The sequence below is a fragment of the Prionailurus viverrinus genome, chromosome C1 (genome assembly GCF_022837055.1).
Source record: "Prionailurus viverrinus isolate Anna chromosome C1, UM_Priviv_1.0, whole genome shotgun sequence".
Classification (NCBI taxonomy): Eukaryota; Metazoa; Chordata; class Mammalia; order Carnivora; family Felidae; genus Prionailurus; species Prionailurus viverrinus.
Window position 1 is genome coordinate 23,957,159 of NC_062568.1, and position 19,261 is coordinate 23,976,419.

The 19,261-nt window shown below is 41.2% G+C and overlaps 1 protein-coding gene across 1 annotated transcript in view; it reads left to right on the forward strand.

Moving 5' to 3' along the window:
- KLF7 (KLF transcription factor 7) overlaps positions 1–19,261 on the forward strand; it is a 91,450-nt gene that overhangs the window by 33,950 nt on the left and 38,239 nt on the right. Inside the window, exon 2 of the mRNA XM_047870729.1 lies at positions 9,730–10,360. Coding sequence (XP_047726685.1) covers positions 9,730–10,360 — 631 coding nt within the window. The remainder of the gene's footprint in view (positions 1–9,729; positions 10,361–19,261) is intronic.

Here is a 19,261-nt window from a genome sequence, read left to right on the forward strand (position 1 = left end):
TCAGGAGGAGATTTTTACTTATACTATATATTTACTTACCTTTATTTTCTAGACAAAATCGTTCTCTCCTAGCCTTCCACCTTAATATTTCCTGGCAATGAAAGTCAACAAAAGAGTGAATATTTGTTTAAAAGGAATCATTTTTGGGGTCTTATGTGGTTGATTCTTGTCACTGGCTCATACACAGTCTCTACCATGGGTTAAACTTAATATTACATTCTCCTCCTCAAACCCGCTTTAAAATGTTGAAACCCAGGAAGATGTGCAATAAAGTCCAACTATTTGGTGTCTGAGGTTCTCCAGTGGGCTTAAATGAACTTATTAATCATAATCATGGTGCTTCTTATCTCTCCACTCACTCCCAAGAAAAATGGTACCAGAACTCTCTGACGGTGCTGTCCACTTCCTTTCCCATCTGTCAACTCTGACTTAATTTTTAAAAACTTGAAACATGTCAGAACCATTACATCATATCATCCTTTAAAGGGGAAAAAAAAATCACAAAATTCCCATGCATATCAAGCTTTGCAGTCCTACAGAGTTGGTTTCAGGAGTCAGAGGAATACAGATTTTGCTAAAAAGTATAAAGTATAAAAAGTATAAAGTATACATAAAGCATAAAGTATATCTAAGAAGGAATTAGGAAAAAAAAAGTATTTTAGAAGATAATTTTTAAAAAGAAGCTCAAATTACCCCACTATCACTGGCTTATCTTGTGTCACTTTTATTTCCATCCTGGGATGTGTGTGAAGATTTTAAAGTGCAAAAAAGTAATTAAGCTTTGGGACAATCCCAGGAGAAAGGTAAGGGATTCATCTCCCTGTTTCTGCACTTCACGCTCTTTGGGGATGGTGGTACCATGGTTAATAGCACGTGACAAAACCACACATAATAAATATCGGAAGGGGCTCCCATGGGTAGCCGGATGCAGTTACTTGCATGTGCAATTACCTGGGTGAGCATTCTTTCTGGGAACAGAGTTCACCTCTTCCTTGCTAGAAGCATCGTCACCATTTATATCATCACCATCACCATCATCATCGTCATCATCAATATCATCATCATCAGGTCCAGGTCTGATCTCAGAAGAACATGACTTTGCAAGTTTCCATGAAATAGAAAACGATATATCCTTATATTTTTGCATCTATATTCTTTCCCCAGTTTGCTTATCTCTTTGCCCTTTTAACTCTTGGATCTTTTAGGTGAATGAAATAGGTAGAATGATTGGGATTAAGGGTAGCTGGCTAAAGGGACCACAAATGACTGACAATTAATTATAAACATAGGTAGTCGTAGGTGGCATTTTATTTAATTGACTCTATACTATTCCAGAAAAAAATAATTCACAAAATGCGATTTCTTTTCTTTTCTATCTTGTGTTTGATTCACCAACTTGAGTATTCATGGATACAAAGACTCCAAATAATTAATCATAAGGACACAGTAATGAGTGATGGCAAAAATATTGGACCAATGGCTTTATCTTATGTTCACATTAAAAGACACAGAAATGAAAACAAGAACTTTTTATGTTCTAAACACTTGGTTTGTAAAGGGATGACATTGAGGAGACTGGACTAGAGTGTGCCCAACTGACTATGGATGTAGTTATGGTGGTGGTTATGGATGGGGGTTGTAAGGAGATCTTAGCTCATTCTTTTAGAAAGTTCTAACTCTTACAACTTTACACCACTTCGAACACTTAGATATCTTTGCCACCTGAGATAATAAGGGAGAAGTTTATTTCTGAAATATTACTGTTATTGTTTGAGTACTCATGTAACTTAAGGAGTATGATCATTGCTTTTAAGAAGGTTGTAATTTTTAAAAATTAATTTATTAAATTTTCTTTCTTATTGAGAAATGATCGACATGCATTACTGTGGAAGTTCAAGGTGCACAGCATGATGGTTTGACCTACATATATTATTACCACAGTAGGTTCACCCATTATCCATCTTCTCATATAGATACAATAAAAAGAAAGAAATGAGAAGGAGAACACTTGTGATGAGAACACTTAGGATTTACTCTCTTAAAAACTTTTCTGTATATCACACACCAGCGTTAGCTGTAGTCATCATGTTTTACATTACATCTCTAGTTCTTATATATCTCATATACCTTTTGACCACCTTTTCTAGTATCCTCTCCCCCGACCCTCTGCCTTCAGTAACCACAAGTCTGATCTCTTTTTCTATGAGTTTTGTTGTTGTTTTGTTTGTTTTCAGATTCCATATATGAGATCATACAGCATATTTCTTTCTCTGTCTGACTTATTTCACTTAGCATAATTTTTGCAAGGGCCACCCATTTGCCACAAATGGTAGGATTTCCTTGTTTTTAGTTAATGTTTACCTATTTATTTTGAGAGAGAGAGAGAGAGAGAGAGAGAGAGAGAGAGAGAGAGAGAGAGAATCCCAAGCAGGCTCTGCGCTGTAAGCCCAGAGTCCAACACACGACTCATTAGCACATACCGTGAGATCATATCCTGAACCAAACTAAGAGTCAGACACCTGACCAACTGAGCCACCCAGGCACCCCGTATTTCCTTGTTTTTTAACAGCTGAATAATATTCCGTTGTATATATACTCTACAACTCCTTTATCCATTCATCCAGTAATGGACACTTAGGTTGTTTCCTTATCTCAGCTATTAAAAATAATGCTGCTATCAACACGGGGGTGCAGATATCTTTTTGACTTAGTGCTTTTGTTTCCTTTGGATATAGTCCCAGAAGTGGAATTGCTGGATCATATGGTAGTTCTATTTTTAATTCTTTTGAGGCTCCTCCATACTGGTTTTTTATAGTGGCTGCACCAATTTATGATCCACCGACAGTGTACAAGGGTTCCCTTTCCTTTGCACCCATGTCATGCTGGCATGGGTGTAAAGAAAACATTCAAGAAGGAAGCATAGGAATAAAGCTCTTTGACGTGGGCTTTGGTAATGATTTTTTGGATATGACACCTAAAGCAGAAGCAACAAAATGAAAAATGAAGAAGTGGGACTACCTCAAACTAAAAGCCTCCTGCACAGCAAAAGAAATCATCCATAAAGTAAAAATAAAACCTGTGGAGTGGGGGAAAAATACTCGCAAACCTTGTACTCAAGGAGTTAATACCCAAAATATATGAAGAACTCGTACAACTCAATAGTGTGAAAACAAATAGGTGAACAGGTACATGAAAAGATGCTCAACATCACTAGTCATTAGGAAAATGCAAACTAAAATCACAAGGAGATTATGATCTTAATAAACCAGGCATACCATCAGTCTATGGACTCATAGATTCATTTTGGAGATACTGTTTATTTGTCCAGGATTGAGGAGGTGTGTATTTCAACACTTGGCAGTCAGCATATTTTCTTAACTCTATTTTTTTTTTCTAGACCAAGGTTCCTGAAGAAGATAGACTATGTTGAACTTTGAATGAAAGAATGATTAGTGGGAGGGAAGTTGAAAGATTATGTCAAGCATATGAATACGAGGGAAAGTAAAGAGTGGAAAAATAGGTAAAGAGAATCTTTAGGGGAGGGTCGTAGGGGAAATGGCAAAAGTGACTGGAGATGTTTGCAGTCCTGAATGACAAATTTCATACAATTGATGATGAGAGAAGGACAGGTTTAATGAAAACCATTTGGTAACCTTGGCATCATCATGCCCATATATGGCCAAGTTTCTTACATATTTCTTGATCCCATTAAAGTAACTACCTCTTGCCAACATTGGGAGATTTGGGGGAACTTAATTTGTGCTACAAGACTTGGGTTATTCTGTTCTCTGTCAATTTCTGCCTCCAGAACCTGTCACAGAAGTTGTAGGCATGGCAGTAATAGGTTTGAATTTTTTTCTTTTTAAACTAAGGCTTGGGTTATCACTTTTAATAAGCATGTTTCAGTAAGTACTATGAACAAAATGGAGAGAGTATTAAAAAAGATTTCAGGATGATCAAATTTTAAGATGACTTCAAAACCAATTTCAGTTGATCTTATGAAACTAGGAGAAGAAACCACACATTTTGAAGTTGAGATGTTGGAGTGTCTTCACAAAGCTCATTTGGACCTCATAAATAATAAGAAAATCACTTGGTACTTGGGTACATTTCCTTCCCGTTGCTGACTGTAATGGATTTTTGAAGGAGTGGAAGTTGATCCAGCGGCTCAAGTCTTAAGTTGTATTGTTAGGTCAGGTTGAGGGAAGTCTCATATCTCCCACATGAAGTATTGGAAAGGCGTAATTTATGTAATTCAATTGACATCTGCTGTCTCAGAGTTGGGGTTTGCTAGCTACAGTGTCATTGGGACAGAGTAAATCTCTGGTTCTGGTAGATAAACAAATATTTGAACTTTACATCCAAATTTGCAATCTGGAGACACTCCTAGTTTGCTAATGGTCATTTCTTTTTTTTTCTCTTTCTCTTTTGAAATTATTTGAACGTACAGAAAAGTTGCAAAAATTGTGCATGAGTTCCTGTATACATTTGCCCAGCTTCCCCTAATGTTTCATGACCGTAGTACAATGATCAGAACCAGGAAATTAACATTGATACAATGCCATTAACTAATCTGTTTACTTTATTTGAATTAAATGATTTTTCCCATCCATGTCTTTTTCCTATCCAAAGTCCATTGCATTTAGTTATCATATCTTCTTAGTCCCCTCATCAGGGACAGCTTCTCAGTCTCCTTTGTTCTTCATGATCTTGATATATTTTTTAAAGTTTTTATTTATTTATTTTGAGAGAGACAAAGACAGTGCAAGTGGGGGAGGGGCCGAGAGAGAGGGAGAGAGAGAATCCCAGGCAGGCTCTCCATTGTCAGATGGGGGCTCAAACTCACAAAACCATGAGACCATGATCAGAGCAGAAACCAAGAGTCAGATGCTTAACTGACTAAGCCACCCAGGCACCCCTGATCTTGATATGGTTTAAAGAATACTAGCCAGTTATTTTGTAGCATGGCCCTCTGTTTGGGTTGTTCTGATGTTTTCTCATGATTACACCGAGGTTATATGTTTTTGGCAGGAATGGAATAGAATAATTTTGTGCCCTTTGCAGCCTGTCATACCAGGGTACAAAATATGATTATGTTTTATTACTGGTGCTGCTGACTTTGATCGTATATTTAAAGTGGTGCATGCCAGGCTTCCTTACTGTTAAATTATTATTTTTGTTTATGTAGTTAAAATATATCCACCTTGTTGTGGGGGGGGGATACTTTGAGATAGGCAAATATCTTGCTTCTCATTATAGTTTCATGTACTAATTTTTTCATCCTTTGGTGATTCTTGCCTGTAGTCATTGTTACTTTTTTGTTTGCTTAATGGTGATTTTCTATTTCCATCATCACTTCTATGTTTATTAATTATAGTTTTATTAAAAGGAGAAGCTAACCCTTTCCATTTGTTTATTGATTCAACTATTTATTTCTATCACTATGGATTCATAGATATTAATTTTATTCCATGTGTTAAAAATACATTATCACGATTCATTGCTATTGCTCATATTGTCCAGATTTGGCCGCTGAGAGCTCCTTCAAATTGGCTCCTGAGTCTTTCTGACATATCTCTACCACTTTATGAACACTTCCTTACCTTCCAGTACCACAAGATAGTCTAGGCTCATCTTGTATTTACTTTGCCCCACACTTTGAATCAACTGTTTCTCCAATATGCCCTGGTTCCCTTTATTGGATGATGATATTTAGAAACCAAGATCTGTATAGTAGGTGTGCTCACTGCTACCAAGGTGTCTTTGCTTGTAGACTCTTCCTATAGACAGAGCTAGGAAATATGTATGTAAACCCCCACACACATATACATGTTTATTTCTATATAAACCTCTCTCTCTGTATATATGTATCTCTCTGTATATATGTATTAACATCTATGAGTAAATTCCAATTAAACATCAGAGTCATTTCTTAAGGGAGTCCTTGTAATCATTAAAGAAAAACATTGGAGATAAACTTTCTCTTTGGCTTATAAATAATCTAACATTAAAATTCTCGTTCTTGACATTTTATTTCCCAGCACTTCTGATGAGTTTCTGATTAACAAAATCTTCTCTTCTCTCAAAGTAGAATATTATAAGAAGTGGATTTCTCAAGACAAAAACCATTACAAAATGATTTCATAGGGTTATCCAGCACATCCTGATGGGTACTCCTGCTTTTCTGATTCTCAGATGGAATAAGAATGCCCTGCATTAGAGTTGCAGAAGATAGCTGCTCTTAAGTGGTCCAGCATTTCCCACATTTTAGTAGATGTATCTCTATCTTTAGATCATTAGTGTGACCTGTGTGCCCCTGGGATTTAAACTAGGGCATACTGGGTAGATTTTTTTTTTTAACTTCCCAGAAAAGTATGTAAATGTGTTTAGAATCTCTCAGTTGCCCACAACTCTGAATATGAAGACATCTGAGCTTCCTAACGATCACAACAATTTCTTAGTGGCTTTCAAATCTTCGAGCTAGAAAGTATGTAAGAAGACATGACATACAGAAACTCTATCAAAAGACAGAGGTGACTATGTTGTGAAATAATCTTTGTGTGTGAAGCAAAAAACTGCCTCAAGGACAGACAACTTATCATCCATGATTCAGCTGATTTTTACCCAGAACATATCTGTGTCTCAAAGATCTGGTTCATCAGTTTTGGGCAAAGCTGAAGAAGCATTACAGTTACGTTCCAGAAGACATGTATCAGTGTTCATTTCTAAGATTGCTGGCCTCAGCATGGTCCAGGATAGGGTGTCAGGAGATGACTTCTGTGGAGTGGAGGAGATAGAATAATCAAAGTAAGAGTATAAAGTTGATTTTGTCCTTGTTTGATAGATATTATATACCTTCTGGGTGCCAGGCACTGTGCTTGGTAGGTGAGGGTTTTAAAAGAGAAAAGGAGCTTAAAGGGAGGTTTTAGGAGTAAGATTCAGAAGTGAATTCATTGCATCTAAGCCTGAGGGTTTCATTATTGGAGAGAGATAAATGGCAATTTCTAGCAATGAGATGGAAAAAGGGAAAAGAAATTTTCGAGACCTGGAATTCAGAAAAGGGGCAACTGAAGATATGCAGATTTCTAGACCTGAGAAGGTGGCAGTGTTGGTTTCAAATATGAAGTGATGGGAAGCTAGCTACTCAACCAGAGCTATTATTTAATCAATAAGTAAAACAGAATCAAAACTTACTTTTCCCACAAGCTTTTCTTGATTAATACCATTATATTATAGAATGTAGAATTCATTGTCCACTCATCCCCTAAGAACTCATCAATATACTTTATGTTATGTTATTTGGTATCACTTTGCTTTGTAAATTCATGTCATTTTTAGCTTGTAATTTCTTTTTTTTTTTAATTTTTTTTTCAACGTTTATTTATTTTTGGGACAGAGAGAGACAGAGCATGAACGGGGGAGGGGCAGAGAGAGAGGGAGACACAGAATCGGAAACAGGCTCCAGGCTCTGAGCCATCAGCCCAGAGCCTGACGCGGGGCTGGAACTCACGGACCGCGAAATCGTGACCTGACTGAAGTCAGACGTTTAACTGACTGCGCCACCCAGGCGCCCCTAGCTTGTAATTTCTTATTCCGCACCTACCTCACGTGGCTCTAATAATATCTGCTTCCAACACACAGAAAGCCTTGTACCTTGCTGTGAACACAGTAGTTGAGTGAAAACTTGTGACATGAGTGTTGAATGAAGATTAGACTCGTTCATTAGTTTATACTATTAAAAGTCAACAGTGAAAGCCAAAGTTAATTCATAGTTAACAATCTTATTTTGTCTTATTCGCTAATGCAGAGTTTTACCATAAGGCTGATTAAAAACCAATCTTTTTGGTAACCAGACTTACTGTGGTGATCATTTTGCAGTGTATACAAGTATGGAATCATTATGTTATACACCTGAAAATGATACAATGTTATAGGTCAACTATACCGCAATAAAAAACACTAACAAAAAATAAACAGAAGACACAAGACAAATAAGTGTATAACCAGTGAGAGACCATAAGTAGTGATTCAAAGATTTTGAAGTTTAAAGTTTATACAGTGGTATTAGATACTTTGGCAAATAGGAAAGAAAACTTCACAGGTAGAGCTTGGGTTATTCAGAGAGGAGGAGTGGAGTGAGACGAGCAAGGAGGAGAAGTCGGGCATGAGATGTCATGAGGATACAGATGGGGACTGGAAGCCCTGAAGGGCAGGCTGGCAGAGAATATACCAAAGGCAGTGACCATCAATGGATTCTGATTTAGAGGTTAAGTACTAAGCCTAGTGCAAATGCAGCTAGAACCTTGTCAAAATAGGGAAGCAATGGCAATGGCTATTGCATGCAGTCTAAGAAAAAACAGGTAAAATGCTGACATATGCACATGGTAAAGAAGCACAGTCTATATAAAATCCAGACAAAGAGCTCTGAAACTGCATGGTTCTATGATTCTATATCCGGGGAAAGGTAAACGCCACTGATAGTGCATCTCTGTTACAAATATATGGGAGAATAAATGGGATAAGAGAAAAACAAAGACAAAAACAAAAACAACCTTTTGAAGTGTCACCAAAATAAAATCCTTAACATACACAGCACCATGAGGCATATCATTAAAATCTATTCTTAACAGAATAAAAGCCTAGATTCTGAACACTGGTTGAAATCGAAGATGCTCTACGGAGGCAGTAAATTAGGAGCTAGTCTCATTTTAAATTGGTCATCAGTGTTTCTTTGTCGGAGCCCAGAAACCAGAGCAAATTGAGCTGATGGTGCAAGTTAGTGGGATTTGAAAGTGAGGAGAGCTTTCTAGTACAAACTTAAATATCCACACTGTTGCCACAACAGCATTTCCACCACCTTACAAAGTCTGAGGAGCACCATGGGTGAAGATTTGTTGCAACTCTGAACTCTTCAGTTTGCTCTATTTCTTTACCAGGTGAAAGCTTTACGTTGAAATCTATTGGGTCCTATCTTTTAGCAAGTCAAATAGCTGTGTTTGAACCTATTCTTATCACATAGTCAGAGGTACTAAACCATTGTAATGGGACTCATGCTTCTTGCCACAAAATAGGTAGCAATCGTATTTTGAATAACTTGCTGTACACAATGGGAGTTTTGTCTTATATATCAAAGATTCTGTGAGAGGCATTCTTGAGAACAGTGTCTGTTCCTGCCAGCTAGGGAATCCGGGACAGAGCTTGCTGTTGGCGCATCGTGGCCGAGGTCACCTGTTAGTTTGGGTGGGTATGGTTTGTTCTTCAGGGCAGGTTGGAAAATTGACTTATTTTTGTGGCTTGCCCCCGTCTATTTGAAAAACGAACGTGGAGTACGGGAAGTCTTGTTTTGGTATGAAAAACTTTGTGTGATTCTATTTGCCTCTTGCTTACGCGGGAACTCCTGGGGCTGCTTGGAGCATCTCACCTGCCGACTTGGGTGGTAGGGCAGGAGATGACTTTAACCCCGAATATTCTCTGGGATCCCGACCGGGTGAGACAGCCCTTCTGGGCCTCTAGCTCCCCTTCATTAAACTCGCATGATGTGGCCCTTAGGAACCCTTCAGAAGCCTTCAGGGAGTAAATAACAGGGTCAGACCTTCCACCAAGAGAATTTCAGACTCCGGCCGCAAAACCATTCTCTGTGTCTCCCTGCTCTGCCTGTCAACATGTGGCCTCATGGTGTTCTTTGCCTCTGATGGCTGTTTCTCTCCCTCCCGCCTTCCCCCCCTGCAGACATGCCTTGAATTGGAACGCTACCTACAGACGGAGCCCAGGAGGATCTCGGAGACCTTCGGTGAGGACTTGGACTGTTTCCTCCATGCTTCTCCTCCCCCGTGCATTGAGGAGAGCTTCCGGCGCTTGGACCCGCTGCTGCTCCCCGTGGAAGCCACCATCTGCGAGAAGAGCTCGGCCGTGGACATTCTGCTCTCTCGGGACAAGTTGCTCTCTGAGACCTGCCTCAGCCTCCAGCCAACCAGCTCTTCTCTCGACAGCTACACGGCCGTCAACCAGGCCCAGCTCAACGCAGTGACCTCATTAACGCCCCCCTCGTCCCCTGAGCTCAGCCGCCATCTGGTCAAAACCTCACAGACTCTCTCAGCCGTGGATGGCACGGTGACGTTGAAACTGGTGGCCAAGAAGGCTGCGCTCGGCTCAGTAAAGGTGGGAGGGGTGGCGACGGCGGCGGCGGCCGTGGCGGCAGCGGGGACAGTTAAGAGCGGACAGAGCGACAGCGAGCAAGGAGGGGTGGGGGCCGAGGCGTGCCCCGAAAACAAGAAGAGGGTTCACCGCTGTCAGTTTAACGGGTGCCGGAAAGTTTATACAAAAAGCTCCCACCTAAAGGCCCACCAGAGGACTCACACAGGTAGTGGTACAAGTTGGCCGCACGTGGTTTCTTCTTCCTCCTCCTCTAGCCTCGCGGGGGGAAGGGCGTCGGGGCTCCGAGGAGCGGCCTCGTGCTGCCTCAGGGGGTGGGAGCCAGGCCTGAGGGCCGGGGGGCGGGGCAGCTGAGGGACACACGCGTGACCTTGAGCCCCCGCAGAGGCCCCGGGTGCAGGCCCCGGGCTGGCCGTGCCAACCCCGGCATGGAACCAGGCGGTTCCAAGGATGCCCCAATGGGGGGGGCTCCGGCCGTCCGGGCACTTGGCACCTCCCGACACTCGTCGGTGTTTCAGGAGTGTAGTTCTGCAGCCTTGATCATCCGTGGAATCTGAGGAGGCCCATTTGAAAGAATTCACAGTTACGCAAGGTAGTCGGGGCGTCCCTGATTTTTCGTCAAAGTCACCAACAGCAGGAGGGTTTCAGAGTTCATTAGATGTGATCATTCTATAATTAATTGGCATCTCCTCTTTTGCATTGTTCTCTGGCGCGTGCTTTATGGGGAGATGGCAGAATTGCTTTTTAATGAGCTTGTTACCGAGAAGTTGCTAAAGTGATTACATCGCTATGTGTGTGGTAGGGGAGGGCGGGGACTGGCGGGGACTGTATATTTTTCTCAGGACTATCTGCGTGATTCCCAGCAATCGTAGTGATCTTTGGAGCAATGGGATAATTTGGAAGAGTGGGGTTTATAGCGAAAAGAGTGAGATTGGCATTTTCCTTGACACCTGGTCTTCGTCGTGTGCTTTGAGACGCACGCTTAGGGATGGTGTTTCTTCTTGGCGTTAGCATCCTAGGAGCAATTACTGTCATTGGTGGCTTTTAAATGAGTCCCGGCTGTATCGCCTGTGTGGTTGTGCATACTGCTTGTACATTGCAACTGAGTAGGGAAGAGCTCCAGAAGCAGAAGCAGCAGAGTGAGAGTGTAGCCAGAGAGAAATGCGTGATTGGATTTGAGCCAGGAGAAGTGGCTGGCGGGAGTTCTTTTTGGTCTTGTAGCTCGTCTTCCTGGTGCTCTGCGGTGGGTTTTGGTCTGTGCCACCAAGGACGTGTGCAGTGAAGAGTTCATTGGCTGGAAAATCAGAAAAACGAACTAGCTAGTTTTGGTTCTAACCCTGCCACTAACTAGCTCTGTGACCTTGAGAGTGTCCCTTTACCTCACCGGGACCCGTTTGCCACGTCTGTCACGCAGACTGGTCTAAGGCCCCTTGCGGCTCCGGTGCGCTGGGGTGGGGGGGGCGTGAAATGCTTTTGTGCAGGACAGGAGTACTTCCCTGAAGTAAGATGCAGCATACATGTCCAGAAGAAATCACCATTTTGAACCTCAAAACCATTCCCATGGGAGCATGAGAATACATTGCTTCCTTGCTATACAGGACTGAGGCACGTACTCCTCCAGTTCTGCACTTAACTGCCTATGTAGCTCCTGCTCGGTTCATGGGACGTGACTCCCAACGTGACTCTTGAACCCCACAGCTCAGGCCCACTTAGGGTTCCCCGTGAGGGTTTGGGTCTGAGTTGTCCATTCCACAGACACCAAGGCTAACATCCCCTGCGAGAGTCAGCTTTCTTTCCCTCCCTGAGAGTGTCCTGAAGGTCATCATTATTTATATTTCTTTCTTCTCAAGTCAACGAGGAAAGTAATGGCAAGACCTTGCAGTGCTCCCGGGCTTTCATTGGTGACTCACTTCCTGTTCTCCTCAGGAAACCCAAGAAAGCAGGATGAGGCAAGAATGCTGAGCTTCGTTGGGGGCGTGGAATTCATGAGTATGGACACATTGTTGAATTATTGACTTTGAGATGGGCTACATCCTGCCTAGTATAGAGGCCGGAAGGCTCTGGGGAAGCAGGATTCTTTTTTCCAAGGGGGAGTCCAGAGCATTTCCTCCTTTTTCCTATCCCCTTTGCCCAACGGACGTGTCAGAAGGAGACCTCTTAGGAGTGATCCCTTATTCGGTGCTTTGTTTTTTGGGCATCGTCTACTCGGAACGATTACTAAGGTGGAGCTCATTATGTTCCCCAGCACCTGCAACCAACCACTTGCCGTAGGGTGGACTTTAGTGGAAAGACTCCTCTCCGCGGGGGATTTATCCAAGGAGGCACCATGCATTACTGAAAGGCAGCACTGCAGAGTGGTGAAGAGCCGGGCTTTGTGGTTTGGTGCACTTCGGTCTGAATTCTAGCTCCTCTGCGCTTCTTAGATCTGTGACCTGGTTAAGTGCTTTGTCTTCCCTAAGTCTCAGTGTCGCCGTCTGTAAAGTACAGGGATGATTTTGTCTACATTCTGGATTGTTTTGAAGGCTCAATGAATAAACGTATGTAAAAGACTTGGCAGGCCGTGAGAGCTCATGAAAGATGGTAGTGGAGTTGGTTGTAGTTAGTAGGATTGCTGTTGCCATTGATTAGTGATGATCGTGTGAAAAAACAGCTCTATGTATACTGGAAATAAGGCCGTTGCCAAAGTTAAATACCATCGAAAAGCAAGAAGCCTTTTTCGTCACCCTGTGTAGGGGGTGACGATGCTCGTGGACACCAGTTGAGGAAAGTGCATCTGGATGTGCAGCCGTCGGCTCATTGAAGGTGGAAGCACCGTAGAGCTCGGCTTTCCTAAGACAATGCAGAAAGCAAATCACCTTGCATCCTCCGGAAGCCTTTTGCCTGTAAAACCTCCCTCCTAGATAAGCGTGGAAGGAAAAGTAGGTGCCACAAGAGAAATAGGAGGGGAGGTGGAGGTGGAGGATGGGGAGAGAGAGTGTGAATTAATTTGGATCAAATGGATGAGAATCAGAAGTATTTATTTGGAATTGGTGTGAATGGGGCACATGGGGAACTGAACACAGAGGTGATAATTTATGTGGTGTGGATGAACTAAGAATAATGAAAAAAGCATGAAGGATGGAATCAAATTAAGTGCAAACATATAAAAGCAATGGACTAGTACAAGCTTGAGGGCAAAGGTATATGGCGATGGGAATTCTGGTTGGAGGAGTCGCCAATATAAGCGAGTGAAAGGGCAGAATTGCCGACCCAATGTTGAAATGGAGTTTAAAAGAAACGGGCTCTGGTTGGATTCGGGCAAGCTCTTTTAACACAGGGCTCACTTTAATCCAGTGGAAACATTTCTTTATCTTTCAGATGGGTAAGTGTTTGGGGACAGAAAAAAAAAAAAAAAGAAGATGAGAAAACAATTGGTAAAGAGAGGGAAACCATTGGCCTCCTTTTCTCTAGAGTTCTGTATATGCTGTATCTCTTCTATACGGTAATATGTTGAAAAGGAGACACAGTTGGAAAAATGAAATAAAATAAAGTGTGTGGGTCTCCCTGTATGCATAAGAAAGACAATACATTGTTGGTAACATGGATTTGCTTGCACTGAAGAATTTTTAAAATGTTATTCATTTAATCTTTATATAGATAGAATGTACTGAGCTGGAAAAGATATGCCTCCCCGCCCCCCTCCCCCCCCAGCCCCCCCTTCTGTGGCTGTTCTTTTGAGGATGCTGAATCCTTCAAACTTTTTGCCCTGGAGCATGTTAGGCAATGAGGTGATTTTTTTTTTTTTTTTTTTTTTAAGGTAGCAGATGTTCAAGTTGGTAGCTAGGGCACAAATATTGTTTGCCCAAGGAGGTGAAGTTAGGGATGGGGGAACCGAGGGAGGGGGAAGACAAGGCAGGGACTGGGACAAAGGGAATATTGTGAAGTCTCAGGATCTTAGTGAAAGGAAGCATATAAAAATGGACATATGGTTTATTCATCACGAAGAGCACTTAGTGCTGGCATGTGCGTAAAAATGTCCTTTAGCAGCCAACCATTACAGACCTTTCTCTCCCACTCTGTCTTCTGGTCTTTGTGTAACGGATTTTTCTTGCTCAATAATTCAATTATGATCATAGTTTTATTCATTTTCTTGGAGTCAGCTAAATTGTCCTTATATTTTGATGCAAAGGAAATCTTCACTTTCAGTTGAAAAAAATCACTTTATTATGCGCATGTTCCGCACAAGTCAGTTTGTTAAAATGTTAGTAGTTTCTATGCAAAAAGAGAAAGAATTGTTTTCCACATTTCTTCTTGGTCACTTCTGAGAAGAAGGAAAAAAAAAAAAAGCCTGGGATTGAAATGGCACTTTGTGGTAATTGATCAGACTTGCCTAATATGGAAATTCAAATAAAATTTTCTAATATGGAGATTCACGTACACTATGCAGAGTGAGTCATGTTGACAAAGTCAGGACAAAGGCCAGGAATGAAATCTTTGATTGCTGGTCACAGAGGAGGGTAAAAAAGAAGGCCATGTTCTCACATGTTCTACTTGGAGGATTCTTTCTATGGACAGGGGGTTGCTTTAGACTAATCAACGGGTGTTGATAAGGACATTCTGGATTTTGTGCCAAAGAACGTAAAGGGGTGCTTTTTAAAAGGTGGAAAGATAACACAAGTGTGCAATTTACTTAACTGTTTATGTCTGCTTTGGGACAGGTCTCACTGGATCACGGGGTGGCACCATTTCTAAGCTGAACTTGGATCTGGGGAAATAGTTTGTTTTCAAATGAAAAGGTAGCTAAAAATATTATAAGCGAAAAGACGAGCGTTGTGTTTAACAGGCGAATAAAAGTGCTTAATTTATATAATGAAAGTTCTTCAAAGTTTGAAATATGATTTATTTTGTTTATTCAACAAAGATAAAGCGGCTGTTACATCCTAGGCATTGTTCTAAGTGTTTTACACATTTAATCCGTTTAGTCCTCGTATTAATCTAATGACATAGGTGCTATTCTTATAATACAGAGGGAATGAGGCCCAGAGAGGTCAGGTAACTTGCCCAATGTCACACAGCTCCTAGGTGGTTGGGCCAGGATTCAAACCAAACAGTATTGCTCAAATCTGAGCTCTTAACTTCTATGCTAACTAACAAGAGGAAAAGGAATCAAGTAGATATTTTTTCTTAATAACTCATTATTAAGAGGAAATGAGAGACATAGTTTAAATACAAATTGACAATGAAAACTACTTTCAGTGTCTTCTAAATAGAATAAAGTTGGGAGGGTCCTTAAACATATTGCCTCATCAAGTGACTAAGTACCAGAACAAGGAAATTACAAAAGAATGGTCTTCTGTTTCTAGGCCCATTATTGTTACTGTTATAGTTACTATTATTATGGTCATTACTATTAAACCATTTTTTTTTTACCTTAGGATTAAAGAGAGACTTCTTCTAACAGTCCCAATGCACTCATTAAAATGACAAATGTTAATACTCTATCCCTATGAAATCAGGCAAGCATTATCACATGTTGGGGGAAACTGAGCACCGACAGTGTAAAAATGCCCCAGCCCGGGGTTCTATGACCTGTCATTGGCAGAATTAAAACTTGACCCAGGGGGCGCCTGGGTGGCGCAGTCGGTTAAGCGTCCGACTTCAGCCAGGTCACGATCTCGCGGTCCGGGAGTTCGAGTCCCGCGTCGGGCTCTGGACTGATGGCTCAGAGCCTGGAGCCTGTTTCCGATTCTGTGTCTCCCTCTCTCTCTGCCCCTCCCCCGTTCATGCTCTGTCTCTCTCTGTCCTAAAAATAAATAAACGTTGAAAAAAAAAAAAATTAAAAAAAAAAAAACAAAAAAAAACTTGACCCAGGCCTCCTGTCCCTTGGGCTTACGTGCTATTTAATGGATCATCCTCTTAGTCACTTTGTTTGTTCTACCAGTCATTCCTCGAATGGGGTAGTAAGTGCCCAGAGATGTCGGGCTCTGTGCCACTGAGTAAGCAGTGTTGGGGGCAGCCCTTCCAAGAAAGAGTGCAAAGGGAGACATAGCATGGCATGAGAGTAGGGGTGCCTATCAGAGGTCAGAAGTAGCGAGCATGATTCAGAAAAAGTCGCCTTGCTCTTTCTGAACAGGGTGTTTATTAATGCTGTTCATCGTTTCAAATGATGCCAATGTGATAATACACCCATTTGTATAAATAGAAGCCCTAATTCAAGGTCAGGCGTATCAGCAGGATAAAATTAAATACCTCAGTCTGGAACTGTAGGGGGCCCATCGACCACTTTCAACCTCCTCAGCCCCATAGATAAGAATTCTTTGAATTTATACAATAGCAACTGAAATGGGGCAATTTTAAGACATTAAAGGGCCTTTAATATGCTGAGACACATGGCTGCTAATGAAGTTTATCCATGTGTTGAGGCAGAAACTCATTAAACCCCTATTATGGGATGGAAACTGGAATAAGGGTTAACTGTTCAGTTCACAAGGTGGAGAGAGTTTAATAGGAGGGTGTGATAGTTTGGGTTTAGCATATTCAAGAGCTTGAGAGAAAGTGTTTGAAAAGAACGGGTGTGAATGAGATGATGGAAAACAATTGATGGGAGAATTTTATGATTCAAGAAATTCTTGGAGCTTCACCACATGGTAATTTAGCAATATGCTGGCTGTTAACATTTATGAAGATAAATTTAGGTAAACATATACTGGCTGAAATGGCATAAACCTCGGCATATACACAGCAAGCACGTTTATTTTATTATTTTAATATGGTGATAAATGTAGGCTTCACGGGATGCCTATTCCAGATGTCCTTTTAATGGATAATTGGTAGTCGCAAAGTAAATAAGCATGTTAAAACAAGAATGGAAGGAAAAGAAAAAAGTATGAAATTAGTAAGTATTTCATCATAAACGATATTTCTTGAACACCCATTATACTAGACTCTGTTCCTTCCCCCAGCCCTGGGGACTTTGCTTTTTGATGCAAAAGCCTGAAATGTGGTTTTACAAAGTCACTATATTTGGAACCTGATCTCAAAAGAGAAGATGGCATGGATTGGGGGTGGGAGGTAGGAATGAGGGAAGAGAAAAGAGGAATCTCATTTCAGAAAAGGCAGTTGAAGTAATAGAATTTTATAAATTCTCAGACTTAAAGGTTGGGCCAGCTCTGTTTGATAGAGAAGAGGAAAAGAAGGTCATGAGAAGTCTGTGCAAATGAAGGAATGACACTGGGAAGGCCAAATGTGAACTTCAAAAAAAAAGTAACTGTTCTGTTTAATAAATAGATAATGTACAGAGCTGTTTGTATTATAATAAGAATGTTAATGACTGTGAGGAGTGTGGTTGTCCTATACGTATTACATCGGGAGGTTTGAGGAGATTAAATGAAGCTTTGTAAAGAGTACAGGCTAAGTGATAGTATAAGAATTAGCTGGGGCACCTGGGTGGCGCAGTCGGTTAAGCGTCCGACTTCGGCAAGGTCACGATCTCGCGGTCCGTGAGTTCGAGCCCCGCGTCGGGCTCTGGGCTGATGGCTCAGAGCCTGGAGCCTGTTTCCGATTCTGTGTCTCCCTCTCTCTCTGCCCCTCCCCCGTTCATGCTCTGTCTCTCTCTGTCCCAAAAATAAATAAACGTTGAAGAATTAGCTGGGGGTAGACAATACTTAATGTCTTATGTCTTCTGAAATTAAAACAAAAATGGAGTGATTCTGTTTGAATCAGACAAAAAAAAAAACGAGTTGAAGAAGGTAGTGTGTAATAAAAAAAGCAAAACAAAACTGTTTTTTTTTAAACTTTGGAATATCTTTTTTTAAAAAGTTAGAATATAAGGATAGATGAAAATGTATTTGTAAAATGATTGTCTTTCTTTGAAAGATACCTGGCTTGAATTTAGTAGAAATTATGGTGGAAGCCTTGAAAATGGATCAAGAGAAAACAAACTTCTCGTGTAAGGAAGTTAGTTCTGGTAAGCAAATGGAAGTCTCTGGGGACCGAGCCTATGCTGGGCATACGTGCAGTGGGACTGAGAGCTCTGCCAGGTGACTCAGGTAGTAAAGGTGAGAGTCTGGCTCTTTCCAGCCAGGTGATTTCTGTCTGTCCCCACCCTAATGGAGGTGAACTGGATGGCCGTGGGCAAACCTGTTTCCTAAAATCTCAGTTCCTTCTTCAGGCCCCACCTAAGAACCTTACACCTGACGCTTTCTTGCACTGAGTCACTTCCTGCCTTTGAAGCCTTCCTTTATTACCTTTCTTTACGTCAGAATGACATTTCTTCTTGTTATTATTTTTCTAATCTTCGATTACGGGAGGCAGTTAGTGGAATTTCAGGAATCTTCAAGCAAGCAGGGAGACAAGATGGGGGCGTTTTGGAAGCTGGGACGGCATTTTCCACCTTCCGTCTTCTGCTCCTGGATGTTCTACATTTTCTAAAAGTAACTTCTTTTCAACCGTTTTTAAAAGTCCTACTGACATGACAGTTATCGAGCTAAATGTTAGTAGAAGCAAGATTGTTCAAGGTAATCAAAAGTTAGTGACTTTTTAATGTGCTAGCTATTTGGCCAACCAATGACAAGAGTTATTCCTCATTCCTGCAGTGTCTCTATGTTTGGTAGCCAATGTTGGAATCTGACTAGCTTACATAATGGAGGTCAACCCACTTAAATTATTTAAGAGTGTCTGCAGTGAGAATAAGCTTTTCATGGTTTGTCCCATATTTCTGTTCACCTTTCTTTCTCCTTCACCATCCGTGCTTATTGAGGTGGAGAGTTAGGGACTGACCTGGGATTGGACCCCCTGAACTAGGCCTAGTTGGCAGACTGCCCCCGCCCCTTTTTTTTAGACCCTGAGTCTTTTGCCTTCTTCCCTTCAAAGGTTACCTGCATTCAGGTTAGACCCCTTTTATTTTGTTTGCAAAATAAAATGCATTTATAATTTAAAACCCATTTTATATTGCAAACCACTCATCCAGTATCATAAAACGTAGAGTTAGGCTTCTTTTGTTGTTTCTGCCTTTGGAATGTATCCTTTCTCTATTCATTACCATAATTGACACTTAACTTAGGGAGTTCAGTAAAGTAAAACAGTATTACACATACTGTTTTCAGGCAAACAACACAATTGTTCAAAATCC